This window comes from Rhinoraja longicauda, chromosome 18 (assembly GCF_053455715.1).
Source record: "Rhinoraja longicauda isolate Sanriku21f chromosome 18, sRhiLon1.1, whole genome shotgun sequence".
Lineage (NCBI taxonomy): Eukaryota > Metazoa > Chordata > Chondrichthyes > Rajiformes > Arhynchobatidae > Rhinoraja > Rhinoraja longicauda.
Window position 1 is genome coordinate 14,282,981 of NC_135970.1, and position 23,708 is coordinate 14,306,688.

The 23,708-nt window shown below is 44.5% G+C and overlaps 1 protein-coding gene across 5 annotated transcripts in view; it reads left to right on the forward strand.

Annotated features, from left to right (window-relative positions):
• Positions 1-21,816, forward strand: part of syt12 (synaptotagmin XII) — a 177,009-nt gene extending 155,193 nt beyond the window's left edge. For all 5 annotated transcript variants that reach the window (XM_078415134.1, XM_078415135.1, XM_078415136.1 and 2 more), the window contains exons 8-9: positions 10,510-10,643; positions 17,589-21,816. In XM_078415134.1, the coding sequence (XP_078271260.1) occupies positions 10,510-10,643; positions 17,589-17,762 (308 nt within the window). In that variant the 3' untranslated portion in view covers positions 17,763-21,816. The remainder of the gene's footprint in view (positions 1-10,509; positions 10,644-17,588) is intronic.
• Positions 21,817-23,708: the final 1,892 nt, after the last annotated feature.

A 23,708-nucleotide genomic window follows, 5' to 3' on the forward strand; every position in this document is an offset into this window, starting at 1 on the left:
TGCACTGTGGAAAGAATCCTCACAGTCTGCATCATGACCTGACATGGAAATTCTAGCACGCAGGAACATGAGAGGAATCAGAGAGACCCAACCTGGTCCATCACGCGCACAGCCCTCCCCTCCATCAAAACTATTTAGTCGACACGCAGCCTCAAGAAAGCAGCATCTATCATCAAGGATCCCCACCATCCTGGCCATGCCCACTGGTATCATCGACAGGAGGTACAGAAGCTTGAAGTCCCACATCACAAGGTTCAGGAACGGCTACTTTCAAAGTACTATCAGGTTCTTGAACTGACCTACTCATCAATAATCCTACCTCGACAATAGTACACGACCGATCTCCTCTCGCACTACCATGGACTTGCATTTTTTTCTAATTGTGTTTTGCATCAATTTAGTTTAGTTTAGTTTAGTTTTGTGATACTGTATGGAAACAAGCCCTTCGGCCCACTGAGTCCGCACAAACCAGCGATCCCCGTACACGAGCACTATCCTACATGCTAGGGCCCTGTTTACAATTTTTACCAAAGCCAATAAACCGACAAACTAGTACGTCTTTGGAATGTGGGAGGAAACCGGAGCTCCCGGGGAAAACGCACGTGGTCACAGGGAGTACGTACTAACTCCGTACAGACAGCACCCGCAGTCAGGATTGAATCCAGGTCTCTGGCGCTGTAAGGCAGCAACTCTACCGCTGCACCACCATGCCGGTCTGGTTTTTTTTAACAGTTATCTTTCTTTTAGAAATGTAACTGAGATGTAATTTATGTACAATTTATGTTTTTGTGTTCTTATCTCAGTCTGGGTGCCTGTAATGTATCTGCAAGCAAGATTTTCATTATACCAGCACCTCACCATACTTGTGAATATGATAATAAATTCAACTTTACTTTAGTATTTCCAGCACTTTCTGCTTTTGTTATTGTGCCTCTGGTAGCAACTGTCCTCAGCAAACTGAATGTCTTGCTCAGAGAAAGCTGCATCAAAAGCGACCATTTTGTGAGTGTTTGCCCTTCAGCCAATCTACTGCATTGAAAACTCATCAGATTAATGTAATGAGCCAGTGGAGGAAGCAAACGATAATTTCGCTGAGCCAGAAGAATTTTTCAGAGTTTCTGTAAAGAATTTCTGAGCATTTGTTAATTGCGGTGCCCAGCGTGGATAGAAGTGATGGTATGGGTCTGATTAGTATGTGTGTCAGGGGTTATGGGGAGAAGGCAGGAGAATGGGATTAGGAGGGAGAGATACATCAGCCGTGATTGAATGGCGGAGTAGACTTGATGGGCCAAATGGACTCCTATCACTAATGAATTTATGAGGTGAATATTTGCAACCCATGAATCAATGGGGTGGTTGATCGAGGCTTGTCTGTCAACATGATGAGTGAAGAAACCTCCAACAATCTTCACTGCCATCCCTCTCCACTTCGGTGAAGAAACGCCAAGATTTTCCCTTTCATTAATCTTACACCTTTGACAGCTCTGTGAAACTTTGCATTGGAAACCTAAAAATGTCAGAGTGATATTTTAGGTCACCGGAGACGACTGTGATTTTCCGCTGAGCTTCAGTGCAGCTTTAGGTCTTCCCGAGGCAGGGATCACGAATGCAGGGCCCACAAACAGTTGCGAAGGTGATGGGAAAACAGGTACTGGGCATGTCGGCATTGGCACGCTGTCCACCATGTCAAATCGGAGGTACAACAAGGTAAGATGATATTTGTCCTTCTCTTGGATGGGAGTCTTGTTATAAAAAGTGGAAAGTTGTAAAAATACAATCACCCTCTCATGATGAAAAATCCTCCCACCAGCAAAAATAATGCAACCGCTGGAAATCTGAAATTCAAAGCAGAAAACAATAGCAGGTCAGGCAGCATTGATGGAAAGGCAAACACAATTTACTCCTGCCATCGGAAAGAAGATACAGGAGCTGAGGTTCAGGAGCAGCTTCTTCCCAACAACCATCAGGCTATTGATCACTACGAACTTCACCTAAACTCCAATCTACGATCTGCCTTGATTGCACTCGGAACTTGGGCCTTTGATTTTGTCTTTGCTCTATATTTATTGATCGTTTTTATAGAGTGAACTTCTTTTTGTTGTTTATTATGGTGTCTACTGAGTACTATGTTTACATATCTGTCGTGCTGCTGCAAGTAAGAAGTTCATTGTTCCACTCCGGGACATGTGACAATAAAGCACACTTGACTCTTGATTCTTAAATTAAACTTTTATGCTTGAGGCCGTTTATTAGAACTTTTATTCTTACCCAACTCACGCCTCAGTAAAGGTCCATAAGACAGAGAATCAAGACCTACCCAAGAGAGAAACGAAAACCAGAGAAACATGTGAAATTCATTTCATCCCTTGCAGTTGATTCTCTCAGTTTATCTAACGCTTTATCATTATATCATATCATATCATATCATATATATACAGCCGGAAACAGGCCTTTTCGGCCCTCCAAGTCCGTGCCGCCCAGTGATCCCCGTACATTAACACTATCCTACATCCCTCATGTATGAAGGATGAATCTGCTCAGACGATAGTCATCACCTAGTGATATCTGAAACAAAGATGCAGAAAAGGGGCAAAATTTAAAGGAGTCGTACAGGGCAAATCTTTTACACAGAAGGTAGTGGGTGCCTGGAACACGCTTGCTGAGTGGTGGTGGAGGCAGATAACATAGTGGCATTTAAGAGGCATTGCGATAAGCACATGGATACGCAGGGAATGGAGGGATATGAATCATGTGCAGGCAGATGAGCTTGGTTTATCTAGGCATCATGTTTGCCATGGGCATTGAGAGCTGAAGGGCCTGTTCCTGTGTTACATTTTACTGTGCACCACGTTCTATGAGGGACCTGGTGATGTTATCTAAATTGGGGAATTCAACGGTCATGCCGTTGGGGCATAAGCTTCTCAAGCAGAATATGAGGTTTTTAGATTTTAGATTTAGAGATACAGCGCGTAAACAGGCCCTTAGGCCCACCGAGTCCGCGCCGCCCAGCGATCCCCGCACATTAACACTATCCTACACACACTAGGTACAATTTTTACATTTTACCCAGCCAATTAACCTACATACCTGTACGTCTTTGGAGTGTGGGAGGAAACCGAAGATCTCGGAGAAAACCCACGCAGGTCACGGGGAGAACGTACAAACTCCGTACAGACAGCGCCCGTAGTCAGGATCAAACCTGAGTCTCCAGCGCTGCATTCGCTGTAAGGCAGCAACTCTACCGCTGCGTCACCGTGCCGCCCTATGGTTAGCAACTGGCAGATCCGTTAGGCCTTGGCGGACGGAAAGCAAGTGTTTGGCAAAACGGTTGCGCCCTACGCATGGATCTAATGATTTCTGCTAGAAATGAAAGCTGAAAGCTGAAAGCACCGCTTGAAAAATGAATTTCACGAAGTGAAGGATTAAATCAATGCATGTCTGACAAAGAAAGCGAACCTTTGAGTTCAAATCCAGAACCAAATTGGCCAAAAATTAATTTGAAAGATCAGGATGGCTCAAAAATCCATTCACTAAACTAGGTTCATTTACATGAGAGTATTGATAAGCATGGACAATGATTTCTTGTTCAATCTTTAAACAGAATACAAGTGCAAAAACATACAAAACCTAACATCATTTATGGACACATTACACTGATGGGCGATCCATCTTGTGGTCCACACTTGGAATTCACCGAAGTCAGTACCGGTGACAACCTACGTACCTGGCGACAACCTACGACAGCCACCTCCGTCAGGATACGTAAAGCTACGCTCATTGGCGTCAAACCCACTGTCGCCGGGAAATTATCAACATTCTGAAAATCCAGCGGTGCCCAGAAAGACGCTACGACTCTTTGGAGATGACTCACGACCACACAGGCGACACCCCGACGACAATGTGGTGACAGACTAGTCGCCTGAGTCGCTTAAAAAATCACCTAAGTGGGACAGGCCCTTTAGTTTTAAAGTTCTGCCGTGCAAATAAAGTTTATGTCTCAATGAGTGCAAAGTGAAATTTTATTTTCTCTGTGATGGCACTAGCTCTTGGTATTCATTGAGTCTCATGTTATTCTGTTGAAATTCAGTGGGTGTGCTGTTGATTCTTTAGGCCTCTGCTGGTTGTAATGTTGTTTCTGTCAATATTCACCGTGTGTTTTTGTTATTGTGTATATGTTCAGCGGTTGTTGATATCCAATGGGTATAATTTGTTTCCTGTCGGCATCTACCGGGCACTTTGTGGTTTTGTCGAAAATCAGAGCGTGCAATATAATTCCTGTTTGTATTTACTGGTCCTAAGGTGCTTTCCGGTGGCATTTACTGTGTGTTAATGCACTTTCAATTGGTGTTTTCTAGTGCAAAGGGATTTTCCCAATATTCACAGGGTGTAATAATATGGGGAGAAGGCAGGCACAGGGTATTCAATGGATGCAGTGTTATTATTGTTGTATTTACAGGGTGTAATGTGATCCCTGTTTGTATCTACTGATTATAAAGTAATTTTATACGTTGTCACTGGACGCAATATGAATTTGTTGGTGTTCACTGGGTGGGATCATATTCCATCTGCTAATTTAATGTCTCTTGGAGTTACAGCAGTTGTATTGTGACTCAGTTTGAAATCATTGGCTGTACTTTATTCTCTTTTTGTGAGTACAATACAAAGAGATTTTGTTAATATTCACTACAAGCAAGGTGAATCTGTCAGTATTAACAGAGCACGTTTCATTGTACACAGTGGTTTTATTTGTGATGGTAAATGCCAATATGGAACCTCTACAAAGTTAAAAACTAGATTGATTTACAGCAGTTAATGGAGTCACCGAGTCCACGCCGACCAGCGATCACCCCGTACACTAGCATTATCCTACACACTAGAGACAATTTACAATTTTTATCGAAACCAATTAACCTACAAACCTGCACGTCTTTGGAGTGTGGGAGGACACCAACAAACCTGGAGAAAACCCACGCAGTCACAGGGAGAACGTACAAACTCCATACGGACAGCCCCCGTAGTCAGGATCAAACCCGGGTCTCTGACTCTGTAAGGCAGCCACTCTACCACTGCGCCACCCACTGTTATATGTGTGCAGACACCTTTTACGTCAACAAAAAAAAAGCACTGCCCGCACTTCTTCGTAGCTGTGCATATGGTGATAGATTTGTCTTCACTTCATTAACTGTCAAGTCAGGAGATGCATGAGCGTGTGTTATTGGCATATGTCCTAAAATGGAACAATGAAATTCTTACTCACAGATAACACGACTGGTATTTTCTCAATGTTATGAGATGGAGTTGGCAATTACTATTACATCAAGGTTCCACTGGAATTCAGAGAGTGGAGACGAGGGGTTTAGAGGGATATGGGCAAAACACAGGCAGGTGGAACTGGTGTAGATGGGGTTTGTTGGTCTGCAGGGGCAAGTTAGGTTGAATGGTCAGTTTCAACCCTCTATGACTGTATGACTCTAAGAGTGCAAAGTGAGTCTGTGTGTTGGCTTTTGCTAACGCCATGGGGCTTTTCCACGTGTTGACTGTGTGTGTTGTGATTGTGTTTTTATTCACTGGGAGTATTGAGAATCTGTTGGGAGTCACTGGGTGTGATAAGTTTCTCTTGGTTTTCACTACGTCTGGTAATATTCACCATCAGATGGCGTTCTGATGGTGTTTGTCAGATGCAAAGCCATTCAGTTGGCATTAGCTGTGTGTAATGTGAATCAGTTGCTACTCACTCATACATATCCTGTTCACATTCGTTGGATGTAATTTAATTCTTGTTAGCATTTAAATGGTTATTTGTGATTCTGTTGGAATTTAATACGTGCAGCGTGATTTTCTGTTTCCAGTGCTGGGGGTGCAATATTTCAGTTGGTATTCTCCAGATGTATTGTGATTCTATTAGAATTTCAATGGGTTTAACTTTGATTCTGTCGGTACTTACTGTGTATTTTATTATTCTGTTGTAACTCACTGGACATAATGATGTTTTGCTGCCATTTTATGTTTATCATTTGATTTTTTTTTTGGCATCTTCTCAATAATTTGTGATTGTGTTGGAATTTAGTGGGTGAAATGCCATTCCTGTAGACATTCAACAGTGCAAAGCATTCATTGTGCATTATATAATTCATGTTGGAGATGTAGTTTATCTTTATTTATATTCGCTGTGTATAATATGGCTTGTTTGCTGTCATTCTGGATGCGGTGCAGGGAATATCTATTGATATTCCCTGGATATATGTATTCCAGGAGGAGATCGAGAAAACCAGAAGAATCATTACGCTGGGTGTATAGAAAAAGATCCACGTTACACCTCTTGAATACCAACAGAAGCATGTCATAGCTAGTGAAAGCAAAGAGGAATTAAATCTCTCTCACTGACTTCCCGTGAAATACCCAAACAATTGTTCCGTCTGCCTGGCAAATCCTTTCGCCATGGCAAAGGCTCTTTTGGGGATCTGAAGTCTACCAGGCAAGTGACCCGGCCTGACCCATGGAGCCAACTGAGTGTAAGTAGACCCTCTGCTGCGAGTCTGAAGAAGGGTCCCGACCCGAAACATCACCTGTCCATGATCTTCAGACATGCTGCCTGACCCGTTGAGACCCGAAGAAAGACCGGGCGGGCCGCTGCCTGCAGGGGAAGATCGGAAGCCGCCGAGCTCGGCCCCGAAGACCGGAGAACCGAAGAGGAGGGAGCCTCTGGCGACGACGGACAAGAGTGGGCCGTTAGGAAAGAGAGAGAGCGGGGTATTGCCTCCAGCGCCTGCAGGAAGCGCCCCCTGGGACCACAGACGGTCGGGTGAGGAGAGGGACGTCGGGTAGTGGGCCTAGCTGATCGAGGGCGATGGAGGAGGCCCTGCAGCAGCCTGGAGCTTACGCAGATCGGGAGCCGCTTCAGTACATTGAGCTCGTGGCAGGACTTTGGACTTTTTGCAAATGGCGCCAAAATATGTCAAATCGTACATGTGTTATCAATGCAAAAAGAATTTCACTGGGCAATGCATGCATGACAATAAAGCACCATCGAACCATTGATTTACTCCAGCACTGCTGTGAATGCCAGCCTGGGAGAGGACAATTGATGCCGGTTTGCTTAACCATCCAGTGAATTGAAGATATTTTATTGGAGATATCTTGAGAAGTCTGCTATGGGTAATCCATGTCTCATAAATATATGGGAGAACAAGGATCACTGCTGCCTAGTAGACCATCAGGTCTGAGGTCTTTATCTTCAGTGGACCGAAGGATGTCCTGATACATTGAAGGCAATGGTGAATACCATCACTGAAGCTATTTTTCATCAATTAGTTTCTCCTGAGATGTGGAGATTCGTCCCTTTTTGCCCAAGTTCTTGGGATGAAACTTTATTGTCAGAATCCAATGTGGTGCAGCAGAAAGAATGGGAGAGAATGTTGAATACAAGGCCCAATGTGTTGATGATGGCTTGGAGATCGGTCCCCAACCATAGTAAACATAAGCATTTTCTGTATACACCAGGGAGATTGAGAATGCTGTTGGTGATACCCAGCTTTGTTTGACTCTGACCTATACTGGGCTTGGCTCTATTAGTACTCACTGTGCACAATTATGTGTGGCATAATGTGACCTGTAAATATGGTGCAGCTGGTAGAGCCGTTGCCTCACAGCGCCAGAGCCCCGGGTTCGATCCTGACCTCCGGTGCTTTTGTGTGGAGTAAGCACGATCTCCCAGTGACTGCGTGGGTTTCCTCCGGGTTTCTTCCCGCATCCCAAAAATGTGTGGGTTTGTAGTTTAAATGGCCTCTGTGAAATTATCCCCGTGTGTAAGGCGTGGATGAGAAAGTGGGATAACACAGAAACAGTGTGAATGGGTGATTAATGGTCGGCATGGACTCGGTGGGCCAAAGGGCCTGTTTCTATGCTGTATCTCCAAACTAAACTATTCACTGTGTAGTTTTGTTTAGTTTAGAGATACAGTGGGCCAACAGGATCTTCAGCCCACCGAGTCCGCAATCGCCATACACTCGCACTATCCTACACACTCGGGACAATTTACAATCTTCACTGAAGCCAATTAACCTACAAACATCTCGGAGTGTAGAAAGAAACCAGAGTACCTGGGGAAAACCCATGCAATCACGAGGAGAAAGCACAAACTGCCCACAGTCAACACCTGTAGTCAGGATCGAACCCGGATCTCTGGCGCTATAAGGCAGCAACTCTACCGCTGTGCCACCGTGACACCCCCGCGACCTGTGTACCATAAGTTGATTTGGCACATGTGGTGTACTGTACAGAGTGTTGAGGTTGTATAACATTAGGTGATGCTTTGATTTTTCCATGTTAGTAACACGGGTTGATCACGTGTGTATTTGCTGTGCAGCATGTTGATCCAGTGTATAACACGAATTAATCACAGAAACATAGATAGAAACATAGAAAATAGGTGCAGGAGGAGGCCATTCGGCCCTTCGAGCCAGCACCGCCATTCATTGTGATCGTGGCTGATCGTCCACAACAAATAACCCATGCCTGCCTTCTCCCCATATCCCTTGATCCCACTAGCCCCTAGAGCTCTATCTAACTCTCTCTTAAATCCATCCAGTGATTTGGCCTCCACTGCCCTCTGTGGCAGAGAATTCCACAAATTCACAACTCTCTGGATGAAAAAGTTCTTTCTCACCTCAGTTTTAAATGGCCTCCCCTTTATTCTAAGACTGTGGCCCCTGGTTCTGGACTCGCTTCACATTGGGAACATTTTTTCTGGATCTAGCTTGTCCAGTCCTTTTATAATTTTATATGTTTCTATAAGATCCCCTCTCATCCTTCTAAACTCTAGTGAATACAAGCCTAGTCTTTTCAATCTTTCCTCATATGACAGTCCCGCCATCCCAGGGATCAATCTCGTGAACCTACGTTGCACTGCCTCAATTACAAGAATGTCCTTCCTCAAATTAGGAGACCAAAACTGTACACAATACTCCAGATGTGGTCTTACCAGTGCCCTATACAACTGCAGAAGAACCTCTTTACTCCTATACTGAAATCCTCTCGTTATGAAGGCCAACATGCCATTAGCTATCTTCACTGCCTGCTGTACCTGCACGCCACCTTTCAGTGACTGGTGTACAAGGACACCCAGGTCTCGCTGCACTTCCCCCTTACCCAATCTAACACCATTGAGATAATAATCTGCCTCCTTGTTTTTGCCGCCAAAGTGGATAACCTCACATTTATCTATATTATACTGCATCTGCCACGCATCTGCCCACTCACTCAACCTGTCCAGGTCACCCTGCCCATGTTCACTCAGTGGAAAGACTTGTTCCTGTGAATTTTCATTCCTGTGACAAGTTGAATGATTGTGTATTCAAGTGTGTTGTGTGTTTTTATCACATTGGTGTTCACAGTCGCCTTGATGACCCTTCTCATATATCTTTTGATTAGTTAATTTTAGCAGCCTTCAATGTGTAAATTGGATTTCAATCTTTTTTAACACTGATCACAGTTCAGAATAAAATGATTAATTTTAATTAATTTTGCTCTTGTATCAGAATGTGATATTATTAATAATATGCTGCAAAGCATTCTGAAAAATAAATAAGCATTAAGGAATAGCTGCAATATTAGATTTGGACATTACCAGGGTATGAAATTACCTTTTCTGCACGTTATGAAAGGATACAATTGATTAATTCCGTGATATTTTCTATGGTAATGGAGGATCGGTGGCAGATTCAAAGTAAATGTCAGTAACTGAGATATTTTCCTTCCCTTTAACAGTATCCTATAACTAACTTACTACAACCTTACTAAGTTATATATAACTTTATACATGTTTATCTATTAAGTAGTGCCAACAATATTTTTTTTGATTGAAAGATACAACATGGAAACAGGCCCTTCAGTCCACCGAGTCCACGCCAGCCATCTCTCTCCATCACTCCCCACACCCAAGTCGCACTAGCTTCTCGTTTTCACCCTACAAACAGCTGACAATGGCCTGTTTCCGTTATCATCGTTACTTTTTTGCATATCTTTTATTCATTGTTCTTTATCTCTCCACATCATCGTCTATATCTCTCGTTTCCCTTATCCCTAACCAGTCTGAAGAAGGGGCTCTCAAAAGATGTTGCCTGTCCCGCTGAGTTACTCCAGCTTTTTGTGTCTATCTTTGGTTTAAACCAGCATCTGCAGTCCCTTCCTGCACAGATTACCTGTTCACACTAGTTCTATGCTATCCCACTGTCTCATCCAGTCCCTACACGCTAGGAGCAATTAACAGAGTGTGGAGGCAAATTAACGTGCAATCCCGCACATTTTTGGGATGTGGGTGGAAACGGGAGCACCCGGAGGAAACCCACATGCTCAGGTGAAAACTCAAAGTCAGGATGGAGCCCGGGTCTGTGGTGCTGTGAGGCAGTAGCTCTACTAGCTGAACCACTGGGCCTCCACATTTGGTGAATGGATTTTAATTTGCATGTAACTGTTCCGCTTCTCTGTTTTTTCTTTCACAAACCCAAATAGATCCATTTGTGAAAGTTTATCTCCTTCAAGATACGAGGAAAATAAGTAAGAAAAGAACGGCAGTCAAGAGGGATGATCCCAATCCTGTCTTCAATGAAGCTATGATCTTCTCAGTTCCTGCAATTGTTCTGCAGGTAAGAAGCTAATAGAATACTTATTTTAATGAAAGCATAATTCAGTGTCTACTTGGAATCCAATCGACCGAAGGCCTTTTATTTCCCTGAATGATAGTGGACTGATGCCAATGTGCCATCCAAAGAAAAGATTATCCTCACTAATCTTTGGAGAGTTTCTGTGGTTTGTGTAAATGCCATTTAGCACAAAGCTGATCAATGCTGGCACTTAGTCTCACTCAGGTCTTTTTTATTGTTATTAATTTAATGGGAGTTGGACATTACTGTGAAGACCAGCATTTATTTGGACATCGTCAATTGATACTAAGAAAGAGTAAGAAAATAACTGCAGATGCTGGTACAAATCGAAGGTATTGAAGTCTGAAGAAGGATCTCGACCCGAAACGTCACCCATTCCTTCTCTCCTGAGATGCTGCCTGACCTGCTGAGTTACTCCAGCATTTTGTGAATAAATACCTTCGATACTAAGAAAGCCATCACTAATTGATCTTAGTTTTAATTAACCTTTGCAATTCTTCTGGTGAAGGTGGTTCCTGAGGGTTGTTGGGGGGGGGGGGGGGGGGCAACCCAGCAGTGGTTCAATGGTTCAATTGTGATTTTATTGTCACATGTACCAAGTGCTAAGTCAGTGAAATTCTTTGCCTTACAAACAATCCAATAGATTATTGCCATACCCCCGATCCCCAATTAGCAAGTGTACTGCAATAGTCAACTGCAAGAGGTGCCATGTTTGGCGCCATTTTCAAAGCCCATGTTCCAGTTCTTACGTTCCAGTTCTTACGTTCTTACGTTCCAGTGCGTGTTCTAGTCAAGTCCCAGGCTGTTGCAGGTCACCAGCCACCTCCGTCCTTGGACAGCTGGTCCCTCCCCTCGCCCGTCCACCTTTGTTCCCCAGGGATGCCTCCCACAGCCGACCACATGTGTGCGGTAGAGCAGATCCGGGTTCCCTCTCTCAAACATCCAGCCTTGCTCCTCGCCTGTCATCGCTGGCTCCATCCTCCCGGTCTCTGGTCTTCGGGGGACGAGCAGGGGCCTTCCCCTTCCATGACATGTTTGGAGGGATATGGACCAAGCGCAGGCAGGTGGGACCAGTGTAGCTGGGACATGTTGGCTGGTGCGGGCAAGTAGGGCCTGTTTCCACACTGTATCACTCTATGACTCTATGCCGGCGGTCCGCTGGGTCCTACAAGCAGGGGACCGGCTCAGCGGCAACCTCCTTCAGGCCACGATCCAAGGTGAAAGTGGTGAAAGGATGGGAGATATATTTCTCTGTTTGGATCGTGTGTGACTTGGAGGGAAATTAGTGGCGGCGCTATGTGTCTGCTGCCCTCTTTCCTTCTTAGTCATAGAGGTTGAGCGTCCAGTGTAACCTGGGCTAATGACTGCAGATATACACCATGCCGCTATTATGTGCCGGTGGTTAATATATTAAGATTTTAGTGTTGTGGATGATGTTAAGATTGACTTTTGTTGAGCTGTGCTTAGACAGGCAAGTGGAGAGTATTCCATGCCCTGCCTGATTTATGCTTTGTAGATGGTGAATAGTCCCCATGTGTAAGAGGCAAGTGGCTCACTGCAGGATCTCAAGCCGCTGATTTGCTTGTGAAGTTACAGTATTTATGTACATAATGCATATGAGCTCCTGGTCATATTAATGATTTGGACGAGGGAATTGAATGCAACATCTCTAAGTTTGCGGATGACACGAAGCTGGGTGGCAGTGTTAGCTGCGAGGAGGATGCTAGGAGGCTGCAGAGTGACTTGGATAGATTAGGCGAGTGGGCAAATGCATGGCAGATGCAATATAATGTGGATAAATGTGAGGTTATCCACTTTGGCGGCAAGAACAGGAAAGCAGAGTATTACCTGAATGGTGACCGATTGGGAGAAGGGGAGATGCAACGTGACCTGGGTGTCATGGTGCACCAGTCATTGAAAGCAAGCATGCAGGTGCAGCAGGCAGTGAAGAAAGCGAATGGTATGTTGGCATTCATAGCAAGAGGATTTGAGTTTAGGAGCAGGGAGGTTCTGCTGCAGTTGTACAGGGCCTTGGTGAGACCGCACCTGGAGTATTGTGTGCAGTTTTGGTCTCCTAACCTGAGGAAAGACGTTCTTGCCTTAGAGGGAGTACAGAGAAGGTTCACCAGATTAATCCCTGGGATGGCGGGACTTGCATATGAGGAAAGACTGGATAGACTGGGCTTGTACTCGCTGGAATTTAGAAGACTGAGGGGGGATCTTATAGAAACATATAAAATTCTTAAGGGGTTGGAGAGGCTAGATGCGGAAAGATTGTTCCCAATGTTGGGGGAGTCCAGAACCAGGAGTCACAGCTTAAGGATAAGGGGGAAGTCTTTTAGGACCGAGATGAGAATACATTTCTTCACACAGAGAGTGGTGAGTCTGTGGAATTCTCTGCCACAGAAGGTAGTTGAGGCCAGTTCATTGGCTATATTTAAGAGGGAGTTAGATGTGGCCCTTTTTGCTAAGGGGATCAGGGGGTATGGAGAGAAGGCAGGTACAGGCTACTGAGCTGGATGACCAGCCATGATCATATTGAATGGTGGTGCAGGCTCGAAGGGCCGAATGGCCTACTCCTGCACCTATTTTCTATGTTTCTGTTTCTATGGTCAATGGTGACCCATGTGATGTTGATGGTGGAGAAACTGGCCAGGGTAATAGCATTGAATGTCAAGGGTGGGCAGTTAAGACTCTCTCGTTGGGCATGGTAATCGTCCAGGAGTGTAGGAAGGAACTGCAGATGCTGGTTTAAACCGAAGAGTGACACAAAATGCTGGCGTAACTCATCGGGACAGGCAGCATCTCTGAAGGGAAGGAATAGGTTATGAGTCAAGACCCTTCTTCAGTCGTCCAGTTACTTTGTGATGCAGATGCTCCTTGTCAATTATTTCATGGGCGCTGTTATTAATATAATGGAGACACAGGGGAGTGGAGGAGTAAAAGGAGAAAGAAGTGATGAAATGATAAAAAAAAGAGTCACAAGAGATGGAGTAATGAAATGGAGATGCAAGAGATGAAGTGAACTGGAGATGCAAGCGATGGAGTTGTAAGAAGTGACACAAGAGACAGGGTAATAAAATGGAGACACGAGAGATGGAGTAATAAAATGGAGACACGAGAGATGGAGTAATAAAATGGAGACACGAGAGATGGAGTAATAAAATGGAGATCCAAGGACTGGAGCAGTAAAGTGGAGACAAAAGAGAAGAAATGGAGACCCGAGTTATTGGTATTGTTTAGAAAGGAACTGCAGATGCTGGTTTAAACCGAAGACAGACACAAGAAGTTGGAGTAACTCAGCGGGACAGGCAGCATCTCTGGAGAGAAGGAATGGGTGACTTTTTGGGTCGAGACCCTTCTTCAGACTGGTTAGGGATAAGGGAAATGAGAGATATAGATGGTGATGTGGAGAGATAATTGTAATTGTAATTGAATTTTATTAGCCAAGCATGAAAACAAAAGTATGTAAATCATATGAGGAATTTGATTTGCCATACAGTCATACCAAAAAAGCAACAAAACACGCAACCACATAAAAATTGAACATAAACAAAGAACAATGAATGAAAGGTATGCAAAAAAGTGACAATGATAAAGGAAACAGGCCATTGTTAGCTGTTTGTAGGGTGAAAATGAGAAGCTAGTGCGACTTGGGTGGGGGAGGGATAGAGAGAGAGAGGGAATGCCGGGGCTACCTGAAGTTAGAGAAATCAATATTCATACCACTGGGCTGCAAGCTGCCCAAGCGAAATATGAGATGCTGTTCCTCCAAATTGCGTTTAGCCTCACTCTGACAATGGAGGAGACCGAGGACAGAAAGGTCTGTGTAGGATTGGGAAGGAGAATTAAAGTGTCCGGAAACCGGGAGATCAGGTTGGTTCACGTGGGCTGAACGAAGGTGTTCCGCGAAACGATCGTGTTTGGTTTCGCTGATGTACAAGGGTCCACATCTTGAACAATAGATACAGTAGATGAGGTTGGAGGAGGTGCAAGTGAACCTCTGCCTAACCTGAAAGGACCATCGGAGTCCCTGCACAGAGTCGATGGGGGAGGTATAGCGACAGATGTTGCATCTTCTGCGATTGCAGGGGAAGTTACCTGGGGAGGGGGTGGTTTGGGCGGGAAGGGATGAGTTAACCAGGGAGTTGCAGAGGGAACGGTCTCTGCGGAAGGTGAAAAGGGGTGGAAATGGGAAAATGTGGTTTGTGTTGAGCTTATATGCACCACTATTTGATCATAAACACTGATGTAGAAATACATCATCCTAAACTGATGTATATTTGCATTCTGTGTGGCCTGTTGTCTATCGTGAGCTGGAATTGACAACCATTATTGTACTTGGCCACTACAACAATAATTACACTTTAGACCCATTCCATTGGATGGTATTCTGAGCTCTTGAAAGGTACCATATAAATGCAAGCACCTTTGTTTCCCTTTAGAGGTTGCACCACAATCAACTGATTTAATCTGTAGATAGTGACTCTCATGGTTACTTATATCCTATTCAGTTGAAGTCGCATACAGATCCACAAGAACATGAGAAATGAAGGACTAGTGTAGCTGGGACATGTGGGCAAGTTGGGCCGAAGGGCCTGTTTCCACACTGTATCACTCCATGACTCTAAGAGTGGCACACTATTTGGCTCCTTGCACCACTCCCATTTAATAAAATGCATTTAATAAAATGCCCTAGCTATGCCTGCCTCTTTATCGGGTACATCGAACAATCCCTGTTCCAGACATACACTGGCCCCATCCCCGAACTCTACCTCTGCTGCATTGACGACTGCATTGGTGCTACCTCTTGTACCCATGCAGAACTCACTGACTTCATACATTTCACCACTAATTTCCATCTCGCTCTTAAATATACTTGGACCATCTCCGACATCTCCCTACCGTTTCTGGATCTCATCATCTCCATCACAGGAGACAGACTAGTGACCAACATCTACTACAAACCCACTGACTCCCACAGCTATCTGGACTACACTTCTTCCCACACTGTCTCCTGCAAAAAGTCTATCCCCTACTCCCAATTCCTCCGTCTACGCCGCATCTGCGCTCAGGATGAGGTGTTTCACACTAGGGCATCAGGGATGTCCTTATTCTTTAGGAAACGGGGCTTCCCCTCCTCCATTATAGATGAGGCTCTCACTAGGGCCTCTTCTATATCCCGCAACTCCGCTCTTGCTCCCCCTCCCCCCATTCGTAACAAGGACAGAATCCCCCTTGTCCTCACCTTCCACTCCATCAGTCAACGTATCCAACAAATTATCCTCCAACATTTCCGTCACCTCCAATGGGATCCCACTACTGGCCACATCTTCCCATCTCCTCCCCTTTCTGCTTTCCATAGAGACCGTTCCCTCCGTAACTCCCTGGTCCACTCGTCCGTTCCAACACAAACTACCCCCTCCACAGGCACTTTCCCCTGCAACCACAGAGGATGCAACACCTGTCCCTTTATCTTACCCCTCGACTCCATCCAAGGACCCAAACAGTTTTTCCAGATGAGACAGAGGTTCACCTGCACCTCCTCCAACCTCATCTATTGTATCCGCTGTTCCAGATGTCAAATTCTCTACATCGGCGAGACCAAAAGCAGGCTCGACGATCGTTTCGCTCAACATCTTCGCTCAGTCCACCTTAACCAACCTGATCTCCCGGTGGCTGAGCACTTCAACTCCCCCTCCCACTCCCAGTCTGACCTTTCTGTCATGGGCCTCCTCCAGTGTCATAGTGAGGCCCTCCGTAAATTGGAGGAACAGCACCTCATATTTCGCTTGGGCAGCTTGCAGCCCAGCGGTATGAACATTGACTTCTCTAACTTTAGATAGTTCCTCTGCCCCTCTCTTCCCCTCCCCCTTCCCAGTTCTCCCACTGTCTTCCTGTCTCCACCTATATCCTTTCTTTGACCCACCCCCCCTGACATCAGTCTGAAGAAGGGTCTCGACCCGAAACGTCACCCATTCCTTCTCTCCAGAGATGCTGCCTGACCCGCTGAGTTACTCCAGCATTTTGTGATTGCCATTTAATAAGATCATCCTTTACTTCAGCAGTGGCTTCCTGTACTAACCTGATAGCACCTGATTTCTTTAATAAGCAGCTATCTATTGATTTGAATGTACTAAACAAATGAGCTTCTCTTCTCTGTCGTGAGTAGAAGATTCTAAAGATTTTCCACCACCCATTGTCTGAACAAAATATTTTTCGTCTCTGTCTTAAATGGCAAAGCTATTTTTTGGGAAAGGAAGGCACAAAGTATCTCAGTGGGTCAGGCAACATCTCTAGAGAGCATGGATAAGTGATGTTTCGGGTCGGGCCCGGTCTTCAGTCTGAAACAATTGATCCATGCCGACCTGCTGTGTTACCTGGGAATAACATTTAGCGCAAGGTAAAGTCCAGTGAAGTGTGGTTAAAGTACACTGTTATTCACAATTTTCTACAGAGAATTTCAATGAACTGGAATTTAGAAGGATGAGAGGAGATCTTATCGAAACGTATAAGATTATTAAGGGGTTGGACACGTTAGAGGCAGGAAACATGTTCCCAATGTTGGGGGAGTCCAGGACAAGGGGCCACAGTTTAAGAATAAGGGGTAGGCCATTTAGAACTGAGATGAGGAAAAACTTTTTCAGTCAGAGAGTTGTGAATCTGTGGAATTCTCTGCCTCAGAAGGCAGTGGAGGCCAATTCTCTGAATGCATTCAACAGAGAGCTGGATAGAGCTCTTAAGCATAGCGGAGTCAGGGGGTATGGGGAGAAGGCAGGAACGGGGTACTGATTGTGAATGATCAGCCATGATCACATTGAATGGCGGTGCTGGCTCGAAGAGCCAAATGGCCTCCTCCTGCACCTATTGTCTATTGTCTATTGTCTATTGTTTATTGAACTGCCTATTTCCTTTCTTGTGACACAGGAATTATCCCTCCGAATAACGGTGACTGAATCCTGTGTAGAGGGAAAAACAGAGAACGTGGGCCATGTCATCATTGGACCAGAAAGTAGTGGGATGGGGGTAACTCACTGGAATCAGATGCTGGCGACATTAAGGAAACCTGTCTCCATGTGGCACTCCCTCCGAAAGAACTAAAGCAAAAAAATGTCGATGTGTCCATAGCCCTTGTATAAAATATTTTGCATGATGTCCACATTCTTAACACTGATGTTTTGAGAAATGTCAAATTTGAGACACTATTTTTCACTACACTTTATCAACTTACTGGTGTCAATCTAATACTGGGAAATCTTCAATGGGATAACAGAAGACACAATTGCAGGTCGCATTGAACTCGGCTTAGTAAATGAATGCATCTGCAACTAGAGCTGCCGTGAAGTAGCCAACCCACGGAATGTTTCACACTGAATGGTGCATACATATGTACAGTAGGGTCATGGATAATAAAGGGGCCATGTATCTGTCCGAGACATAACTAAGTATCCTACAACCACTCTACACCTAGAAAAATCCCAAACATCAACACCGGATGAAATCCTTCCAAACATGCTTCCTTTCTACAAAATATTTATGCTAAGAATAACAAAATCTACATGGTGCCCAAGAAAGGTTGTGCACATATTGGCATTTTGTTACGTTTGTCTCCAATGTTAGTTTTACAGATACAGGCCCCTTGGGCCCACTGAGTGCACGCCCACCATGGATCACCTGTTCACTCTAGTTCTACGTTATCCCACTTTTGCATCCACTCCCTACACACCAGGGTTAATTTATAGAGGCCAATTAACCTACAAACTCGCATGTCTTTGGGATGTGGGCGGAAGCAGGAGCACCCAGAGGGAACCCATGTGGTCACAGGGAGAATGTGCAAACTCAACACTGGTAGTACACGAGGTCAGGATCGAGCCTGTGTCTCTGGCGCCGTGAGGCAGCAGCTCTACCAGCTGCACCACTATGTCGCCCTATTGTACTACTGCTGTAATTACTAAAGGGAACTACGCACTGTTTATATTGTACATAGAGCAGTGCATTGTTGGCATTAATTGTGGCTCTACGTGGTTTTGGGTTAGTTTGCAGCCAATATGTACACAATGTCCACATAAATATACAATATATATATTTGAATATTGTATTATGCAATAGAGTGTGTTGAGTAAGTCAGAAATGTTTTCTATGTAATTCCATATCTCTCTTGATGAATGTGAGTATTGTGCTGACGAGTTGCAGATATTGGATACCAATATATACCAATTGGCTACAAATTTAGGCAAAGACTGTATTCACCCCACGAAGAGTTGTGACAACTGCCCATGCCCACCCTTCTATACTAGAAGTAACAGTAGATTCAGAATAAGTAGATATATTTGAGGGTTCCACCTGATTAGGAAGTAACATTTTTGTCCAATGTAATTTTTAAGTACTCAACGGGAGTATATTTTCATTGGGTCAGAAGAATCATAGAACTTTATAGCATGGAAACAGGCCCTTTGGCCCAACTTGCCCACAATGACCAACATATCCCATCTACACTAGTCCTACCTGCCTGCATTTGGCCCACATCCCTCTAAACCTATCCTATCCATGTACCTGTCTAAATGTTTCTTAAACGTTGTGATAGTACCTGCCTCAACTACCTCCTCTGGCAGCTCTTTCCATACACCCACCACCCTCTGAGTAACTAAATTACCCCTTAGGTTCCTTTTAAATCTTTCCCCCCTCACCTTAAACCTATGTCCTCTGCTTCTTGATTCCCCTACTCTGGGCAAGAGACTCTGTGCGTCTACCCAATCCATCCCTCTCATGATTTTGTAGAAGCTTCCTGTTGGAATTCCAATTGGCTAAACCATGCAAATTGACAAGGCAGACGCCCCCTGCGTAGAAAGGAAGGGAAAAGCAGAACTGACGCAAACTCTTCTTTCCTTAAGTGTCTAAATTATTCCTTGATGCACGTTTGGTGCCTTGTTTTGGAGTTGACACAAGGGAAATGGCTGCTCTATGTCAAAAGATTCCATTCAAGGTCATTTTTTGACAGGAATAAAAATCGCTTTATTGATAGTCTGAACCCATCTTACAATGAAGGCAGGAACATAAAATATTTAATGTCTAATTTCATGATATCAAGAGGCTTTTTCAGTAGAGTTTCAACAAGCACTACCCTTACTATAAGTATGGCAATATCTTACGGTCTAAAAAGGAGTAAGGAAGCTCTTTGCACCTGGCTGGGCCTTGCACTTCCCTTAAACTCCATTACTCTGCAGGATTAAGATGTATTTTTACCTGAAGAACCTCTGAGAGTGAACTGCTTGAGTCATGAATGAGCAATAATGAAACAGATGTATTAATGGTTGTCATGTATATCTAGCATTGTTCAAGTATTGGAATAGTTGCACCTCTTTTTACCTCTCTTTTCTGGTGACAAACTTTGCTGCTTCAAGGAACAACTTATAGTTTAGTTTGGCTTAGAGATACAGCATGGAAACATCGAAACAGCCACCGAGTCCACGCTGACCATTGGTCACCCGCTGCCACTAGTTCTATGTTATCCCACTTTCTCATCCACTCCCTGCACCCGGTGGGGTGGGGGGCAATTTTGCAGAATCCAATTAATGTACAAACTTGCACGTCTTTGGGATGTGGGAGGAAACCAGAACGCCCAGAGGGAACCCACGTGGTCACAGGGAGAATGTGCTCAAGCAGCACCCGATGTGGGATAAAACTGGAGCACCCGGAAGAATACTCACTTGGTCAATGGTTCAATGGTTCTTTATTGTCATGTATGCATTGCACAATGAGATTCTTTTTGCATAACTCACACATGCATGTGTCACCTTATTTTGGCGGCATTTACAAAAGTTCGAAGTCCATTCCACGTGCCTAATGTACTGGTGTGGCTCCCGATCCAGGAAAGCCCCAGGCTGCTGCAGGGCCTCCTCTCTCGCCCTCGACCAGCTCGCCCCGCCAACCGGCGTCACAGGTGGGACTTGCAGGATTGAACCCCGCAAGTGTGAGGTACCAGCTCTACCAGCTGTGCCACTGCGTCACTGTGCCACCCTTCTAGCGAGAGGAGGAAAAAATAAGAACGTGGTGTGAAATACTATTTTATAATTAGTTTAAAATCCAATTAACAATATTCTGAAGATTACCATTGACCAGGCACCATTGATCGATATAATATGGACTATAGTTCATAGATCATATAGTTTAGTTTACTCTAGAGATAGACAGCAGAAATGGGCCCTTTGGTCCACCAAGTCCACACCGACCAGCGATCACCCCGTACACTAGTTCCATCCTACACACTAGAGACAATTTACAGAAGCCAATTAACCTACAAATCTTTATGCCTTTGGAATGTGGAAGGAAACTGGAGCACCAAGAGGAAACCCACGTGGTCTCAGGGAGAACGTGCAAACTCCCTTCAGACGTCATCCAAGGTCAGGATTGAACCCGGGTTTCTGGTGCTCTAAGGAAGCAACTCTACACCTGTACAACTGTGCCAACTGTCCTTTTTTTTCTCACTCCAGGTTATTAGTAGCCTGAATGATTAGAACATCCTTATTATTTATCAAGCATTTCTGACCAAAGGGTAGTGATCAAAACCCAAACGTTTCCACTGCAGATTGAATTAATTTTGTATGGACATCTGAGTGAGTGATCACAGTGTTGGAGCAACGATTCCCTCGCCAAGCTGCAGTGGAGGCTTGTTGGTCAGCATGGACTCGGTGACCTGATGGACTGGTCCGTGCTGAATGCTTCTGTGACTCCACACGTTGGATAATGAAAGAATCAGCATTTAATCCTGGAGGCCAGGGTCGACATGGTGATGTTTCTGTGTGCCAATGCTTCAGTCTTTGTACACCGCGACTAGATCTTGTGAACTCTGCCTAATCATCAGTGCCAGCACTGAGAGCATATTTGTTAGACGAGTTTCTTAAACTAATGGCACAAGACGTTTGGAATGAACTGAAAGAAAAAATCTAATTTGTATGTTGGATTGAATTACAGAGCTGGCAAGGCAGCTAATTTTCTCATGTCGTACGGTGAAAGAAAGAAAGCCTTTATTCCTACAAAATATAAATATAAATGATCCATGTTCTACCTTGGCTCTGCAGTGCTCATTTTGTGTTGCATGTTGTCCAAACAGATCAAATATACTATATATATATAGATACAATGAGTTCAAACTTAATAGATAGAGCAAAGAGGAAGATACAGAGTGCAGAATATAGTTCTCAGCATTGTAGTGCATCAGTTCCACAGACAAAGTCCAATATCCTCAATGGGGCAAAGGTGAATCGAACATTACCCCAAATTATGGAAGAACTGTTCAGAAGCCCTACAACAGAGCATTACACGTGGACTCACACCTTACATTCCACAGCTTCCACTTTATTAATTGCACAGTTATCATTTGTTGTGAAATGGGATACAACATTTTTCGCCTTTGTCCTTGAATCTCAATACAGGTAAGTATTCTGAGCATAGACACAAAGTGCTGGTATAACTCTGGTGAAAAAGAATGAGTGATGTTTTGGGTTGGGACTTTTCTTCAGACTGAATGTAGGGTTTAGTTTAGTTTAGAGATACAGCGCAGAAACAAGCCCTTCGGCCCACCAGGTCCGCGCCGACCAGCGCTCCCCGCGTATTAATACGATCCATACACACTAGGGACATTTTTTACATTTACCAAGCCAATTAACCTACAAACCTGTACGGCTTTGGAGTGTGGGAGGAAACCGACGATCTCGGAGAAAACACATGCAGGTCACGGGGAGAACGTACAAACTCCTTATAGCGGGCAACCGTAGTGTAGGTGGAGGGGAGAGTAGGGGGGAACCGGAGGCAAGAAAAGACCAGGAGCAATCAGGGCCAGTCACAAATGACCTCAGGCGTTGCCTGGTAGGTCTATGGTTGGTTAGGGAAGGTGTGATCTCAAGAAAAACTGTGGAGAACTGTGGATCTGGTTAAAAAAAACAACGGAGGAGGAAGGGGGCAAGGTGGAAGGGGGGAGGGGAAGGGGCAAGGTGGAAGGGGCAAGGTGGAAGGGGCAAGGTGGAAGAGGGGAGGGGAGGCGAGTATGAGATGAAGTTACTTAAAATTTTAGAATTTGCTGATCATACCACTGAGTTGCAAGCTGCCCAGATGAAATGTGAGGGGCTGTTCCTCCAATCTGTGTGTGTCTCACACTAGTAATGGAGGAGGTCCAGGACAGAAAGGTCAGTATGGGAATGGGAAGGGGAGTTAAAATGGATGGCAACCGGGAGATCCTGTAGGCCTAGGTCATGCTGAAAAATGAAGAAATATGTCACCATCTTATTAATGTTGCTTTGTCCATGTCCAGGAAAATGCTGAACAATAGAACTTGGAAATCCTCATCTGATGCTAACTTATTTAGTAGTTAGGCAGTAGGCATCCATTTGCCTGTCGGATTTGTGCCTGCTCTCTGCAGGCCCCACCTTCTCACGGGCAACTCGGGGTGGGCAGCAATGGCTGTGTGCAATGCTAATGGTAGCTCAGTAATTAATTACAGATCCAACGTTCATGGGGATCGGGACAGAGTGTGGGCAGTTGTGATTGGAATTATTTGTTCACAAAAACATTTGTACGCAATACCTCGATTAATAAATTACAATTAAAACACAAAATACTTTCGCTATAACACCAGGATAAGCGCTCAATCAAGAAAACCTAGCCCAAAGCCAAAGTACTATCTAAACTGATTAAACTGATGAAGGCCAATAACTAACTCCATATGTAATAAACAGCTACCTACATGTTAACAAGCACATTTTTTTTAAAACTGATCGTGCAGATGCAAGTATATCATTGGGGTTATCAAGGCGGCATCTCCTTTAACAGGTGTTTCATTGAGTTAGGCCCACGGCACCTTGGGAAGGATCAAGTTACTTCTGGCATCCCAGAACAACCCCCCTCAATACCTGCTTTCACCACCTATTTTACCAGTATCTGCTAAATAAAGGAAACTGCAGCCAATTAATTCACTCTAACAAATGCTGAACACTCGCTTCCAATCTTCCACTTAACCTAACCCATCATTAAACTCTTAACGCTACAAACAGC